The sequence below is a fragment of the Saimiri boliviensis genome, chromosome 9 (genome assembly GCF_048565385.1).
Source record: "Saimiri boliviensis isolate mSaiBol1 chromosome 9, mSaiBol1.pri, whole genome shotgun sequence".
NCBI classification, from domain to species: Eukaryota; Metazoa; Chordata; class Mammalia; order Primates; family Cebidae; genus Saimiri; species Saimiri boliviensis.
The window spans coordinates 112721153-112737436 of NC_133457.1; the positions used below are offsets into that span (position 1 = coordinate 112721153).

General features: G+C 49.4%; 1 protein-coding gene across 2 annotated transcripts in view; it reads left to right on the forward strand.

The window, feature by feature from the left end:
* Positions 1 to 16284, forward strand: part of DDX27 (DEAD-box helicase 27) — a 24385-nt gene continuing 8101 nt past the window's right edge. Inside the window, exons 1-14 of one of the 2 annotated variants that reach the window (XM_039479235.2) lie at positions 36 to 175; positions 2515 to 2661; positions 3949 to 4008; positions 4259 to 4424; positions 5937 to 5983; positions 6104 to 6190; positions 7118 to 7223; positions 8607 to 8780; positions 10365 to 10515; position 10830; positions 11199 to 11276; positions 14359 to 14499; positions 14663 to 14804; positions 16025 to 16178. In XM_039479235.2, the coding sequence (XP_039335169.2) occupies positions 83 to 175; positions 2515 to 2661; positions 3949 to 4008; positions 4259 to 4424; positions 5937 to 5983; positions 6104 to 6190; positions 7118 to 7223; positions 8607 to 8780; positions 10365 to 10515; position 10830; positions 11199 to 11276; positions 14359 to 14499; positions 14663 to 14804; positions 16025 to 16178 (1547 nt within the window). In that variant the 5' untranslated portion in view covers positions 36 to 82. Of the gene's footprint in view, positions 176 to 2514; positions 2662 to 3948; positions 4009 to 4258; positions 4425 to 5936; positions 5984 to 6103; positions 6191 to 7117; positions 7224 to 8606; positions 8781 to 10364; positions 10516 to 10829; positions 10831 to 11198; positions 11277 to 14358; positions 14500 to 14662; positions 14805 to 16024; positions 16179 to 16284 lie in introns of both variants that reach the window. The other variant, XM_003932556.4, reaches the window with a different exon arrangement.

The window sequence follows — 16284 nt, forward strand, 5'->3', positions numbered from 1 at the left end:
CAGTGACGACGAGGAGGTTACGAAAAGTTAAGGGCCGGACTGCAACGCTGTGCTCGCTTCCGGAAGTTGCTTCTGCGGCAACATGCTTGCGGAGCTCGGCTTAATCGGCACCATCGGCGAGGATGACGAGGTGCCAGTGGAGCCCGAGTCCGACTCCGGTGACGAGGAGGAGGAGGTATGAGCACGGTTCTGGTCCTTGGGGTGTCTTCGACTGCTTCCCTTCCCCGGGATTTTTCAGGCTGCTGTCCCCGAATAGGAAGTTTCCCGAAAAGGATTTCACCGGGACCCCAAGATCTTCCTCAATTTTCCCACCACTTGCTTTTCTCCACGTCCGCCTGCTTTGGCTGCGTTGTTCCCTGTCTCCATGTTGAACTCAGTATCCATTCACTGAAGCGATATTTAACCACGTCCTGTGTAAGAGCCACAGAGTGGTGAAGTCAGCCCCGGGTCCTGCTCAGGGAGCCATGGTTGTCTGTCATATGTTCATCGAGCCAGTGTTAATTGAATACTTACGCGTGCTAGACCCTGTGTTAAGCGTTGGGGACGTAGCAGTGAACAAGATGAGTGACAGTGTACCCCAGCGCGTGGTGATGTGGGGACTTGCAGACATTAAGCAGTATGGCAGTTAAAGAGGGATCAGTGTTCTGAAAAAGGTGCTTGCCCTTCAAACATTCAGCCCAGATGTCCCCTCTGCACTCTCATCTGTCCACTTGATAACGTTTATTCGGATGGCCTCTACAAATTCAACTCCTCTGAGGCTGAACTTGTGTTCAGTTCACTGTTACCTTGTTCCCTTCTCAAGCCAGAAATCTTAGAGTTGTTCTTGACAGTTTTTTCTTCCTCACGGCCTCCAGTGCTCTGCAGGCTAGCTCATGAGTCACTCTTAAGCTTCTCCCTCCTCTCTCCATTCGCACTGTACCCACCCTAGCTCCGCCCACTGCCATCTCATGCCTACACATGTGCACACTTTCAGTCCAAACATACCTCATCTTCATCTCTTTCTCTTGTCCCCTTCCAGTGTATATTTTGCTTAGCAGCAGAGGGATCTCTTTGTGATAGACTCACATTAGAGACCTTCCTTGCTTAAAACTCTGCAACCTGCTTTCCCATGGCTTTCAAGGTCCTTCATGGTCTTGTCCATTCCACCTTGACTTTCATTTCTTACGGCTCTCCTCTTCATGACCAATACTTCAGTCTCATTTACTTCATTTTTTTGTTTTTGAGATAGAGTCTTGCTCTGTCACCCAGGGTGGAGTGCAGTGGCACGATCTTGGCTCACTGTAGCTTCCACCTCCTGGGTTCAAGGGATCCTCCTGCCTTAGCCTCCCTAGTACCTGGGACTACAGGCATGCACCACCAGTCCTGGCTAATTTTTTTGTATTTTTAGTAGAGACGGGATTTCACCATGTTGGCCAGGCTGGTCTCGAACTCTTGACCTCTCAGGTGATCCACCCGCCTCAGCCTCCCAAAGTGCTGGGATTACGGGCATGAGCCACCACACCTGGCCCAATACATTGTTATTAACTGTAGTCATCATGCTGTACGTTGGATCCCCAGAACTTGTACATTGCAAAACTGAAGAGTGTATACCCTGGGACCAACATACCTTCATTTCCACCACATCCCAGCCCTTGGCAACCACCATTCTACTGTCCGTTTCTATGAATTTGACTTTTTTTTTTGGATTCTGTATGTATTCTGTAGTGAGAAATGCAGTGTTCTGTATATGTTCATTGGAATGAAGCTTTATTTATTTATTTTGAGACGGAGTCTTGCTCTGTTGCCCTGGCTGGAGTGCAGTGGCTTGAGTTTGGCTCACTGCAACCTCCAGCTCCCACGTTCAAGCAGTTCTCTGCATCAGCCTCTCGAGTAGCTGGGACTACAGGCGTGTGCCATCATGCCTTGCTAATTTTTTTGTATTTTTAGTAGAGATAGGGTTTCACCATCTTGGCCAGGCTAGTCTTGAACTCCTGACCTCGTGATCCACCCACCTCGGCCTCCCAAAGTGCTGGGATTACAGATATGAGCTACAGCACCCATCTGGGATGAAGCTTCTTAATTGTGCTGTTCAAATTTTCTACAGATTTACTCATTTTTGGTCTGCTTATCAGTTACTGAGAGAGGTGTGACTCTCATTTCCTTCTTACTATTTTTTTTTTTTTTCTCGAGACGTTGTCTTGCTCTGTCGCACAGGCTGTAATGCAGTGACGCAATCTCGGCTCACCACAACCTCTGCCCTTTGGGTTCAAGCGATTCTCCTGCATCAGCCTCCTGAGTTAGCTGGGATTACAGGTGTACACTATCTCACCCAGCTAATTCTTTTGTATTTTTTGTAGAGACTGGGTTTCACCATGTTGGTTAGGCTGGTCTTGAACTCCTGACCTCAAATGATCCACCTGCCTCGGCCTCCTAAAGTGCTTGGATTACAGGTGTTAGCCAGCAAGCCTGGCCCTTCTTCCTTTCTGTTGTTCTTCATCTCTGCCCCAAAGTGACTCTGTCTCTTACTTTTCCCAGGGGCCCATTGTGCTTGGCAGACGACAGAAAGCCTTGGGGAAGAACCGCAGTGCTGATTTCAACCCTGACTTTGTTTTCACCGAGAAGGAGGGGACGTACGATGGCAGCTGGGCCCTGGCTGATGTCATGAGCCAACTCAAGAAGAAGGTGAGACTGGCAGTGATGGACAGTTCCAGACCTTGGGCTAGTAAGATTGGACAGTGGATTTCAGGGCTTAACCCTGACCTAACTGATCATCTGTTTACATGTAGTAGATATGAGAATTCCTTTGAAAATATCTGGTATCCGGCCAGGTGTGGTGGCTCACGCCTGTAATCCCAGCACTTTGGAAGGCTGAGGAGGGCAGATCATGAGGTCAGGAGTTTGAGACTAGCCTGATGAACATGGTAAAACCTGTCCCTACTAAAAATACAAAAAATTAGCCAGGTGTGGTGGTGTGTACCTGTAATGCCAGCTACTCAGGAGGCTGAGGCAGGAGAAACACTTAAACCTGGGAGGTGGATGTTGCAGTGAGCTGAGATCACACCACCTTACTTCAGCCTGGGCAACAGAGCAAGACTCCGTCTCAGAAAAAATAAAATATCTGGTATAGTTTTGTTGAGATGGGCACACGGATCACAAATGATTCACTGTCCTTATTTTTTTTTTTTTTTGTCTGAGTCTGCTTGCTGGGGAAGACTCGTCATCTTGATTGATACCAAACAGAGTATAAGCACTTGCTAGGTGGTGTCCTATGGTGTCACTGTGCAGGGTCCCTGGTTCCCACACAGCACAGCCAAAGCTACCACAAATGTCATTGTCATCTGCTTGTTTGCCAAGAGTTCATGGCTTTCCGTGAATCTGGTTAAACTAGGAGATACATCCAAGTTATTTTCTATTTCATATGCTTCAAAGAGAAATATTGCCTGTCCAGAATAGTTTAATCTAGGCTCTGCTGGTCCTTATTCTGATAAAAATAAACCAGTATTGCCTTTTCAAGATCATCTGGAGGAGATTTTAGAATTTACATATTTTTTTTTTTTCAGAGAATGACAAATTTTTCTTTTTCAAATTAATTATGAAGTATTTGTTCTCTTTTTTTTTTTGAGACGGAGTTTCACTCTTGTTACCCAGGCTGGAGTGCAATGGCGTGATCTTGGCTCACTGCAACCTCCGCCTCCTGGGTTCAGGCAATTCTCCTGCCTCAGCCTCCTGAGTAGCTGGGATTACAGGCACGCGCCACCATGCCCAGCTAATGTTTTGTATTTTTAGTAGAGACGGGGTTTCACCATGTTGACCAGGATGGTCTCGATCTCTCAACCTTGTGATCCACCCACCTCGGCCTCCCAAAGTGCTGGGATTACAGGCTTGAGCCGCAACGCCCTGTAGAAGTATTTGTTCTCTTATTTGATGTTTCAATGAAAATTTTTTTCACCTCTTTATTTTTATCTGCAGAGAGCAGCCACTACATTAGATGAGAAGATTGAGAAAATTCGAAAGAAAAGGAAAATGGAGGTGAGAAGAAAAGTGGCTACTTCTCGTTGTTATGCCCCATACTTTACTGTCACTGCGACCCCAGCATCTCTCTGGAAGCCCTTACAGAGCTGGGGGTGGCTGGGCCAGGCACGCTCTTCTGTGTGTTTGCTGTGAATCCGTACTGAGAATCCCCACAGCCGTCCATTCAGGCTGGAGAGCTTCCTGTGCTCTATTTAGGTTCTGGATTTGTAGAAGTTTGTCACCACCCTCGCTTTAATTTTTTCCCCAGGGTAAAGAAGCCAAGTCTGGGAAGTTGGAGAAGGGGAAAGAAGCAAAGGAGGGCTCTGAACCAAAGGAGCAGGAAGACCTTCAAGGGAACGATAAGGAAGGCTCAGAAGATGAAGCCTCGGAGACCGACTACTCGTCAGCTGATGAGAACATCCTCACCAAAGCAGGTGGACGTTACGGTGGAGGTGTCCGTAACTGGGCGGGAGATCAGAAGGCATCCTCCGTTGCTTTGTGGAGTTTCTTCCACTCTTCTGCACAGTTCATCTTAAGATATTCTGCCTGCTACATTGAACTCCTTTCTTTTTTTTTTTTTTGAGATGTTGGTTGGGCATGGTGGCTCATACCTGTAATCCCAGTACTTTGGGAGGCTGAAGCGGGTGGATTGCTTGAAGTCAGGAGTTTAAGACCAGCCTGGGCAACATGGTAAAACCCCATCTCTACTAAAAATACAAAAATTAGCCGGGTGTGGTGGCATGCGTCTGTAATTCCAGCTACTCAGGTGGCTGAGGCACGAGAATCACTTGAACGTGGGAGGGGGAGGTTGCAGAGAGCTGAGATCTTGCCACTGTACTCCAGCCTGGGCCACAGAATGAGACCCTGTCACAAAACAAAGCAAAACAAAACAAAACAACACAGATGTGGTCTCACTTCATCCACAGGCTGGAGTGCAGTGGTGCAATCGTAGCTCACTGCAAAGCTTGAACTCATGGGCTCAAGTGATCCTCCTGCCTTAGCTTCTTCCTAAGTAGCTGGGCCTACAGGTGCATGGCCCTGCACCTGGCTAATTTTTTTTTTTTTTTTTTTTTTTTTTATCGGGATGAGGTCCTGCTTCTTTGTCCAGGCTAGTCTCAAACTTCTAGACTCAAGCAGTCCTCCTGCCTCGACCTCCAAAAGTGCTGGGATTATAGGCGTGAGCCACTGTGCCCACCTAATCCTTTCTTTTAGGTGCTTGTTTCTCTTGGGATTTTGTTTGGGTTTTTGTACTTTATAGGCAGTTTACTCTGTTCCCATCTAGCCCTACGTGGCTGCTGGATGCCTCTATGATACAAACTCATTTGGGGTGATGTATTCAGATGGGTCTAGCCACATAGTGGGTGCTCAATAAGATTTTTTTTTTTTTTGAGATGGAGTCTCACTCTGTTGCCCAGGCTGGAGTGCAGTGGTGCAATTTCAGCCACTGCCACCTCTGCCTCCCGGGTTCAAGCAGTTCTCCTGTCTCAGCCTCCCAAGTAGCTGGGACTACAGGCGCACACCACCACACCTGGCTAATTTTTGTATTTTTAGTAGAGATGGGATGTCACCATATTGGTCAGGCTGGTCTCGAAATCCTGACCTCAGGTGATCACCTGGCTCGGCCTCCCAGAGTGCTGGGATTTTAGGTGTGAGCCACTGCGCCCACCCTGAATAAGTATTTCTTGCAGAAATATGTGGTAAAGCATCATCATACAGTGTAGTGGTCGAGAGCCTGGTCTCTGGACCTGAGTCACTGGGTTAGCTTTCTCTCTGACCTTAGGCAAGTCATTTCACCATGATGCCACAGAGTGTCCTCATCTGTGAAATGAGGCTGATGATGGTCACTTTTCAGAGGCTGTGTGGCATTGGCACTTAGGACAGCGTCCAGCAGAATTCAAGTGCGTTGTAATCTGAGCGAAGCTCATCAGCTATGTTTTTCTCCATAGATACACTCAAAGTAAAGGATCGGAAAAAGAAGAAGAAGAAAGGACAGGTGAGCTTGGGCCTGCAGGACATTGTGTAGTGCGTTGGCAACCCGAAAGGAGTTGAAGGTCATTTGGTTTTCTTGGCCCTTTTTGTTGAATTCTCATCTCTCTTTGGTTTTCCGGTATAGGAAGCAGGAGGATTTTTTGAAGACGCATCTCAGTATGATGAAAACCTTTCGTTCCAGGACATGAACCTTTCCCGCCCTCTTCTGAAGGTAGCAGCTTCTTGTAAAAAAATTTTTTTTTTTTTTGGAAAACCAGGGTCTTGCTATGTTGCCCAAGTTGGTCTCAAATTCCTGGCATCAGGCAGTCCTCCTGCCTTGACCTCCCAAAGTGCTGAGATTTGAGCCACTGTGCCTGGCCAGTAGTGGCTTATTTTGGCAACCAGGGGATTATTGCAGCCACCCCTAACTGGGCTTTCTGCTTCTCTCTTTGCCTCCCTCACCTCTCTTGTCCACACAGTTGCCAGAGAATTCTCTTAAGCAACGAGTTCCATCACATCCCTCCTCTTCTCTTAAGTCTGTCAGTACCTCGCAGTCTCACTTGGCTTAAAAGCCCAAGTCCTGACATTGACCTACAGGGCTCTGCCCCTTTTGGCCCCCTCTGATGACACCTCCAGGCACTCATTCTGCTCTGGCCACGCTGGCCTCCTTGCTGGCCCTCAAACAGGTCAGGCCTCCTCTTCCTCAGGGCCCTTCCACTTGCTGTTCCCTCTGCCTGGAAGACTTCCAGAAATCTTTTGGGTTGCCCAGGGTTCAACTCAGTATCCCTTGCTCAGTGAGACCTTCCTGGGCACCTGACTGTGAATTGCACTCCCCTGCGCCGCCCCCCCACCCCCCGCCCCGCCCCTCTGACATTGTTTTCCACGGCATTTATCTCCATATGATGTGTGTTTGGTTTTTGGTCTCTTTCTACCAGACTGTTAAGATTCCTGAGGGTAAGGTTTTTATTTCTTTTATTTACTGCTGTGTCCTCAGTGTCTAGAATAGCACCTCACACGTAGTAGGGGCTCAGTGAATGTTTGTGGAATGAATGATTGGTGGGGATTGGCGTGGTTACTACTTGTCTGGAAACCTGCCCTCTTTGTGTTATGCTGAGACCTCCCCCGCTCAACCCTATCTGACCCAGTCTTTTTTCCTCAGGCCATTACAGCCATGGGCTTCAAGCAGCCCACCCCGATCCAGAAGGCATGCATACCTGTGGGTCTGTTGGGGAAGGACATCTGTGCCTGTGCTGCCACTGGGACAGGTAAAAAGGGATAGGGACCCGGGGTGGGCGGAAGGGCGTTACCCAGGGCAGGGCTCTAGGTTGACTTAGCAAAAGGCTGGTTTGCTAAATATTCTTGGTTTCTTCAACCATTTTGTTTTGATTTTTTATTTTGTAGAGATGAGAGACACTTTGTTGTCCAGGCTGGTCTCAAATTCCTAGGTTCAGGTTTAAGCGATCCTCCCATGTTGGACTCCCAAAGTGCTGGGGTTACAGGCATGAGCCACTAGGCCTGGCCGTAACATTTTTTTAACACTAGAAAGATATACTGGTACAATTGAGAGGGTAAAAACTTTTAAATTTTTAACCGTTTTATTTTGAAGTATTTGTAGATCAATGGCAAGTTACAAAAATAGTGTATAAGATCTCTCGAATGCTTCAGCAATGGTGACATCCCACATAGCTGTAGGATAAAATCGAAACCAGGAAACGCAGTGATATCACAGTATTTCCTAGACTACAGAGTTCATTCAGTTTACTGAAGGGTTAATTTTTTTTTTGAGAGAGAGTGTTACTCTGTCACCCAGGCTGGAGTGCAGTTGCCCAGTCTTGGCTTACTGCAACCCCCACCTCCTGTGTTCAAGTGATTCTCCTGCCTCAGCCTCCCTAGTAGCTGGGTTTACAGGTGCCTGCCACCATGCCTGGCTAATACTTGTCTTTTTAGTAGAGACAGGGTTTTACCACGTTTGCCAGGCTGGTGTCAAACTCCCGACCTCAAGTGATACACCCATCTCAGCCTCTTGAAGTGCTGGGATTATAGGTGTGAGCCACTGTGCCGGATATATATATATATATATATTTTTTGAGACAGAGTTTTGCTCTTGTCACCCAGGCTAGAGTGCAGTGGTGTGATCTTGGCTCAATGCAACTTCTGCCTTCTGGGTTCAAGCACGTCTCCTTCAGCTTCCTGAGTAGTTGGGATTACAGGTGCCCACCACTACGCTTGGCTAATTTTTGTATATTTAGTAGAGATGGGGTTTTACCATGTTGGCAAGGCTGGTCTCGAACTCCTGACCTTAGGTGATTCACCTGTCTCAGCCTCACAAAGTGCTGGGATTACAGGCTCCCGCCACCATGCCCAGCTAAGTTTTTTGTATTTGTAGTAGCGCTGGGGCTTCACTATGTTGGCTAGGCTTTTCTCGAACTTCTGACCTCAGATTATCCACCCCTCTTGGCGTCCCAAAGTGCTGGGATTATATATGTGAGCCTGACCATGTGATTTGAAAGCAGAAAAAATATTCTGTGAAAATTAAGTTCCTTCATCTCCCCTGACCAGATAGGTAGTTTTTCTGTGCTCTGGTGAAAACCTAACCCTGGAGGGAACTGAACATCTTCTCGTTGCTTCCTTGCTGCCCCGCCCTCCAGGTAAAACTGCTGCTTTTGCCCTTCCTGTCTTGGAGCGTCTGATTTACAAACCCCGCCAGGCTCCAGTCACCCGTGTGCTGGTGCTGGTTCCCACTCGGGAGCTGGGCATCCAGGTGCACTCTGTCACCAGACAGCTGGCCCAGTTCTGCAACATCACCACCTGCCTGGCTGTGGGTAAGTTTCTGGCCAAGGGCTGCCAGCCCCTGAGAGACCGTGGTGGGATGGAGGATGGATGTGCCCTGCCATCTGTGGGTGACGGGTGCCAGGATAGGCCTTTGTATTGATTGAATCCACTTAAAAACTGGACCAGACATGTTTTCTTTCTTTCTTTTTTTTTTTTGAGACAGAGTCTCACTCTGTCACCCAGGGTAGAGGCAGTGGTGATCTCTGCCCACTGCAACCTCTGCCTCCCAGGTTCAATTGATTCTCCTGTCTCAGCCTCCTGAGTAGCTGGGATTACAGGTGCGTGCCACCACACCCGGCTAATTTTTGTATTTAGTAGAGATGGGGTTTCACTATGATGACCAGGCTGATCTTGAACTCCTGACCTTGTGATCTACCCGCCTCAACCTCCCAAAGTGCTGGGATTACAGGCATGAGCCATGGCGCCCGGCCCTGGAAGACATGTTTTCATAGTGCTTTAGGCAGGTGAGATTTGATTGAGACTTAACCAACCTTGACAAATGAAACCTGAAAACTATGAACATTTTTTCCTTGGTACTGAACAAATTTGGGATATAATTTCTGCTTTGTGAGAATAACGAATGAAACATTATTTGGGGCAGCATTCTTCTGATGAAGTTATGTGATACTGTTATGTAGGCTGCATTTTGCACTCCTTGTACAATTGGAAGTCAGAAGTGATCTTTGTCTCCCTGTAACTGACTTCATCACTTTCTGCAGCTGCTTCTCTTAGTCCTTGGATGTTTCAGGTATTCTCTTCTTTGTTTTTGAGAGGAAGTCTTGCCTGTCACCCAGGCTGGAGTGCAATGGCATGATCTTGGCTCACTGCCACCTCTGCTTCCTGGGTTCAAGTGATTCTCCCACCGCTTTCCGAGTAGCTGGGATTACAGACATGTACTATCATGCCTGGCTAATTTTTGTATTTTTAGTTGAGATGGGGTTTTGCCATGTTGGCTGGGCTGGTCTCGAGTTCCTGACCTCAGGTAATCCACCTGCCTCGGCCTCCCACAGTGCTGGGATTACAGGCATGCGGCTCTGTGCCTGGCCCATGCATTCTCTTCTGAAGTGCTTTTGTGTCATCATCATTTTTTATTGTTATACTTATGAGATTTGTAATTACATAATCTGTCTCTCGCATTGTATTGGGAAACCCATGTGCTTGGGCCTTTGTTTGCCTTTTTTTGAGAGGGAGTTTTGCTCTTGTTGCCCAGTCTGGAGTGCAACGGTGCGATCTTGGCTCACTGCGACCTCTGCCTCCCGAGTTTCAGTGATTCTCCTGTCTCAGCCTCCTGAGTACCTGGGATTACAGGCATGTGCCACCATGCCCAATTAATTTTGTATTTTTAGTAGAGACGATGTTTCTCCAGCTTGGTTGTTAAGGCTGGTCTCGAACTCCTGACCTCAGGTGATCCGCCTGCCTCGGCCTCCCAAGTGCTGGGACCACGCCCGGCCTTTTGTTAGCGTGACTCTCTGCAGTTTCCTCTGTATCTGGCCTGAAGCCTGGCCGGCTGATGCTCAGTCAACACATGTGAATAGCTGACCTGGCTGCCTGATGGGGCTCTGTCCTGTTTGCAGGTGGCTTAGACTTGAAGTCTCAGGAAGCGGCTCTCCGGGCAGCGCCTGACATCCTCATCGCCACCCCAGGCCGGCTCATTGATCACCTCCACAACTGCCCTTCCTTTCACCTGAGCAGCATTGAGGTGCTCATCCTGGACGAGGCTGACAGGTGCTCTTCACAGCGTGGGGCCCTGGGCACTCTGGGGTTCCAAGGCCCACAACCAGGATGTGGACCTGCCACACCGCATTAGTCTTTGTGGCTCTGTGCGTGGTAACAGATCAGCCGCTTGTGCTTGGGCCTCAGTCCAGCATTAGCCCATGGTTTCCTGTTTTTTCTTTCTCTCTCTATTATGGTGGTCAAGTGATAAGGCTGGTCACATATTGGCTCTGCCACTTCCTAGGGAGATTTGGAAATGTTTAGATTCTCAAAACAAAATCTCTTCATGTTTGTAAATGGGAGATAAGCACAGAGGCATGGGATAGTGTTGAGGAGCTGAGGGGGGAGGAAGTGGAAGTGCCAGCATGACTCCCACTAGGGCCTCAGTGACTGCGGCGGGGACTCCCTCTCTCCGCCAACCCTCAGCTCTCTGTTCCTTTCATATGTGTGCCATCTGCTTACCTCTTTGCTCCGGGACTGAACAGAAGGAGCTCTTCCTGAACTGGACTGAGGCTGGAGGTAGGGCAGGGGAAGGAGCTTGCAGACAGCCCCAGGGCATGCTAAGGCTGCAGGCCCTTCAGTTACCTGTGATCCTGACGTCCCTCCCTGACTCTTCACCAGCTGGGGGAATGGCAGCTCCATCCTTCTGGCTGTTCCGAATTCCTTGCGTGTCCTCTGGTTTTCACAACCCACAGCCCGCCGTGGGCACCGCCTGGCCACACACCCCCACTTTGCAGCCTCTGTATTTGCCATTTCCTCTCCCGCCCCTTCAGGTTTCTCTTCCAGCTGTCGCCTTGTTAGCGGGGCCTTTGCTGGCCGCCCTGTGGTGGTCCTGCCCTGCCTTACTCCTCCCATCTTGCCTGTGTTGTCACTGAGTGTTCATGGACTGCCATGTTTCCCCTCCCTTCCTCCCTAGGACACAGTATTCATGAAGGGGCTACTGCTGTATCCCCAGGCACAGGGACGTGTTTAGTATATAGCAGGCGCTCAGTGAGTACTTGTTGAATAACCGATTGGCTGGCTCCCCCAAAACAAATGACCCATTCCTGAGGCCTAAAGGATGAAAAGAAGATCATTTTTTTTTTTTTTTTGAGACGGAGTTTCGCTCTTGTTACCCAGGCTGGAGTGCAGTGGCACGATCTCGGCTCACTGTAACCTCCGCCTCCTGGGTTCAGGCAATTCTCCTGCCTCAGCCTCCTGAGTAGCTGGGATTATAGGCATGCACCACCATGCCCAGGTAATTTTTTGTATTTTTAGTAGAGACGGGGTTTCACCATGTTGACCAGGATGGTCTCGATCTCTCGACCTCGTGATCCACCCGCCTCGGCCTCCCAAAGTGCTGGGATTACAGGCTTGAGCCACCGTGCCCGGCAAGAAGATCATTTTAAGACAAGGGGATGCAATCTGGTTTAGATTTTTTTTTTTGAGACGGAGTTTCACTCTTGTTACCCAGGCTGGAGTGCAATGGCGCGATCTTGGCTCACCGCAACCTCCGCCTCCTGAGTTCAGGCAATTCTCCTGCCTCAGCCTCCTGAGTAGCTGGGATTACAGGCACGCGCCACCATGCCCAGCTAATTTTTTTGTATTTTTAGTAGAGACGGGGTTTCACCATGTTGACCAGGATGGTCTCGATCTCTTGACCTTGTGGTCCACCCGCTTCGGCCTCCCAAAGTGCTGGGATTACAGGCGTGAGCCACCGCGCCCAGCCTTGGTTTAGGTTTTAAAGGGGGAGGAAAACTATTCAAGTATGTCAGTATTTCAAAAGACCAAAAAAGGCTGAGGAAGTGTTTGAGATTTGGAAGACTAAGGAGACACGACAGCTCCGTGTGACCCCTGGACCTAGACTGCAGCCTGCACTGGAGAGAGAAATGCTGTAAGGGTTTGGGCTTGCTGAAACCATGGAATTCCAGGAATCTCACAGATTATCGTTACGTATAAAGAAAAAAAAGAATCTGCTACAGTGGAGCGATCTGGCAGACACCATAGCCAAGTGACCAGCCTCAGGCCCGTGGTTCTGAACAAACCGTCTGTCAGTGTCTGGTGATGGAGCATGAGTGCAGGGCATAGCTACGCCCAGCAGTGCTGCCCCCATGAGAATTTCTCTGAATCCAGTTACCGGGAAATAATTAGACAAATCCAGAGTGTGAGAAGGATGAAGGGCCTTTTTGTTCTTTTTTGTTTTTGAGTCAGGGTCTTGCTTTGTCATCCATCCTGGAGTGCCTTGGTGCGAACACTAGCTCACTGCAGCCTCTACTTCCTAGGCTCAGACGATTCTCCCGCCTCAGTCCCCCCAAATAGCTGGGACTACAGGCACATGCCACCATTCCCAGCTTCTTTCTTTCTTTTTTTTGAGATGGAGTCTCGCTCTGTCACCAGGCTGGAGTGCAGTGGCATAATCTGTACTCACTGCAACCTCCACCTCCTGGGTTCAAGTGATTTTCCTGCCTCAGCCTCCCGAGTAGCCGGGACTACAGGCAAGTGCTACCATGCCCAGCTAATTTTTGTATTTTTAGTAGAGACAGGGTTTCACCACGTTGGCTAGGGTGGTCTCAATCTCTTGACCTTGTGATCTGCCCACCTTCGCCTCCCAATATGCTGGGATTACAGGCGTGAGCCACCGTGCCCAGCCATGCCCGACTTATTTTATATTAAATAAATAGAGATGGGGTCTTGCTGTGTTGTCCAGGCTGGTCTTGAACTACTGGGCTTAAGTGATCCTCCCCTCTTGGCCTCCCAAAATTTTGGATTCTAGGCATTAGCCACCTTGTCTGGCCCCAGCTCATTTTTGTTTCTTTTTGTAGAGATGGGGTTTGGCCATGCTGCCCAGGTAGAGGGGCTTTTCTATATGCGGGAAGACTAAAGAGATGTGGCAGCCAGCTGCAAGGCAGGAACTTTGGTTTTTGAACGAAAACAAAAGGCAACTATAAAATGACACATGGCCTAGCGCAGTGGCTCACATCTGTAATCCCAGGACTTAGGGAGGCTGAGGCAGTTAGATCACCTGAGGTTAGGAGTTTGAGACCAGCCTGACCAACATGGAGAAACCCCATCTCTACTAAAAATACAAAATTAGCCAGGCACAGTGGTGCATGCCTGTAATCCCAGCTACTCAGGAGGCTGAGGCAGGAGAATGGCTTGAACCCGGGAGGTGGAGGTTGCAGTGAGCTGAGATTGCACCATTGCACTCCAGCCTGGGCAACAAGAGTGAAACTCTCTCAAAAACAAAACAAACAAAAAGACACTTGGAGGCAGTTGAAGGAATTTTTTGAGACAGAGTCTCGTTCTGTTACCAGGCTCCAGGCTGGAGTGCCGTGGTGCGAGCTTGGTTCACTGTAACCTCCGCTTCCTAGGTTCAAGCAGTGCTTCTGCCCCAGCCTCCCAAGTAGCTGGGACTACAGGCGCACGCCACCACGCCCAGCTAATTTTTTGTATGTTTTACTAGAGATGGGGTTTCACCATGTTGGCCAGGGTGGTCTTGATATCTTGACCTCGTGATCCACCTGCCTCGGCCTCCCAAAGTGCTGGGATTACAGGCATGAGCCACTGTGCCTGGCCAGTTGAAGGAATATAAATGTGGCCTGTACTTTAGAGATTCACCCACTCGCAAGTCTTGGGTGTGTTGATGATGTAGTTTTGTAAGAGAAGGTCCTAGTCCTTAGGAGTGGTGTGCTGAAATATTTTCGGTAAGGTGTTATGACGCCTCAACTGACTTCCCACAAAAAGACAAAGCAAATGTGGCAAAATGATAATTCTTGGTGAAAAGATAAAATAATAAAATAGATGAATCCTAAATGTAACCAATGACAACAGAACAGCAGCCTGTATACCATCCTGTGTCCCCCACTGTGACTGAAGAGCTCTCTGCCCACTTCTGCTGTATCTTTCCCTGCTCCCAGGATGCTGGATGAGTACTTTGAGGAGCAGATGAAGGAGATCATCCGAATGTGTTCCCACCACCGCCAGACCATGCTCTTCTCGGCCACCATGACAGACGAGGTGGGCTGAGGGACTTCTCTGTGGCAGGGGGAAGTGTGCATGGAGGGGCCCGTGCAGAGGACCCTGGCTGGGCTTGAGGGGGTTTGCCTAGGGTGAGCACTGCTGCCTCCTTCCCCACACCACCTCGCAGAGAGCGGAGCAAACCCAGCTTTGTGCTTGGCAGGTGAAAGATCTGGCTTCTGTCTCCTTGAAGAATCCCGTCCGGATATTTGTGAACAGCAACACGGATGTGGCTCCCTTCCTACGGCAGGAGTTCATCCGGATCCGGCCTAATCGGGAAGGAGACCGGGAAGCCATCGTGGCAGGTGGCAGCTCAGGGCGAGCCTGGCCAGGGTGGGCCGGTCAGCTTCCTTGAGCTCGTGGTATCCATGCTGAAGTGCTTGGTTTTTGCTCCTGTGCCTCTGCTGTCCAGTCTTCTAGCGCAGAGGCTGCACTGCGCTCTCAATCATCTGCTGCCTCACTTCTCCATGGGTCCTTCCTTTGCTTTATCACCTCACCAATCCTCCTTGTGTATTGCCCAACTCCCAGCCACTTGGCAGCAGCTGCGGTTGTGGCCCTCAGTCCAGACCACTGTCCTCCGTCGCCTGGATTGTTGCACAGCCTCTCGTTCGAGCTCTCTGCTTCCACTCGGCCCTTTGTGACTCTGCATTGCAGAGCATTTATGATGATTGCTTGCAGAAGGCATTCGTATTTGTTGCGTCCTTATTTGAACACCCTGCAGTGGCTTCCACTGGTCTTAGACTAAAATCCAAACATCCTGGTGAGTCTTTTAGGACTGTTCAGGCCTGGCCCGTGCGTGCCTGGGGTCCCCAGCCGTGGAGGCTTGCTTATGGCTCCAGCCACATTTGCCTGCTTGTACTTTTTTTTTTCTTTTTTGAGGCAGAGTCTCATTCTTTTGTCTGGGCTGGAGTGCAGTGGCATGATCTTGGTTCACTGCAGTCTTTGCCTCCTGGGTTCAAATGATTCTTGTGCCCAGGCTCCTGAGTAGCTGGGATTATAGGCACTCGCCACCACTCCTGGCTAATTTTTGTATTTTTAGTAGAGACAGGGTTTTATCATGTTTGCCAGGCTGGTCTTGAACTCATGGCCTCAAGTGATCTATCCTCCTTGGCCTCCCCAAGTGCTGAGATTACAGGTGTGAGCCACCGCACCTGGCCGCCTGCTTGTACTTCTCATTTTAAGCTTGTTCCTGCCTCCGGGCCTTCATGTTTGCCATTTCCTCTGTCTAGAATCTTCTGCTGAATCTTCCTATAGTTCATCTGCTTTGCCATTCAACCTAATCTCACCTCTTCAGAGAGGCCAGCCCTTAGCTGCTTCGCCCTTCCTGCACTCTGTCTTACGGCATTTTTCACCCCCCAGAAATTGGCTTCTCTGTATCCACCCTGGAATTTGAGTTCCATAGGACAGGGACAGTACCTGTCTTTCCAGTGCCAGGCACAGTGATCACACCTTGTGGATCAGGAGAGGGTACATGTTGAATAAGAGCCTAGAAACAGCTGCCAACTCAATCCTCTCTTCCTGCCAGCACTGTTGACGAGAACCTTCACTGACCATGTGATGCTGTTCACGCAGACCAAGAAGCAGGCCCACCGCATGCACATCCTCCTTGGGCTCATGGGGCTGCAGGTGGGCGAGCTCCATGGCAACTTGTCACAGACGCAGCGGCTGGAGGCCCTCCGGTAACATCTGGGGTGGGGACTGAGGCTCCTACCATCCTTGGGCAGAGCAGATAGAGGGAAGAAGAGGACCCTGAGCATTCTATTAGAGCATTAGAAGGAGACACAT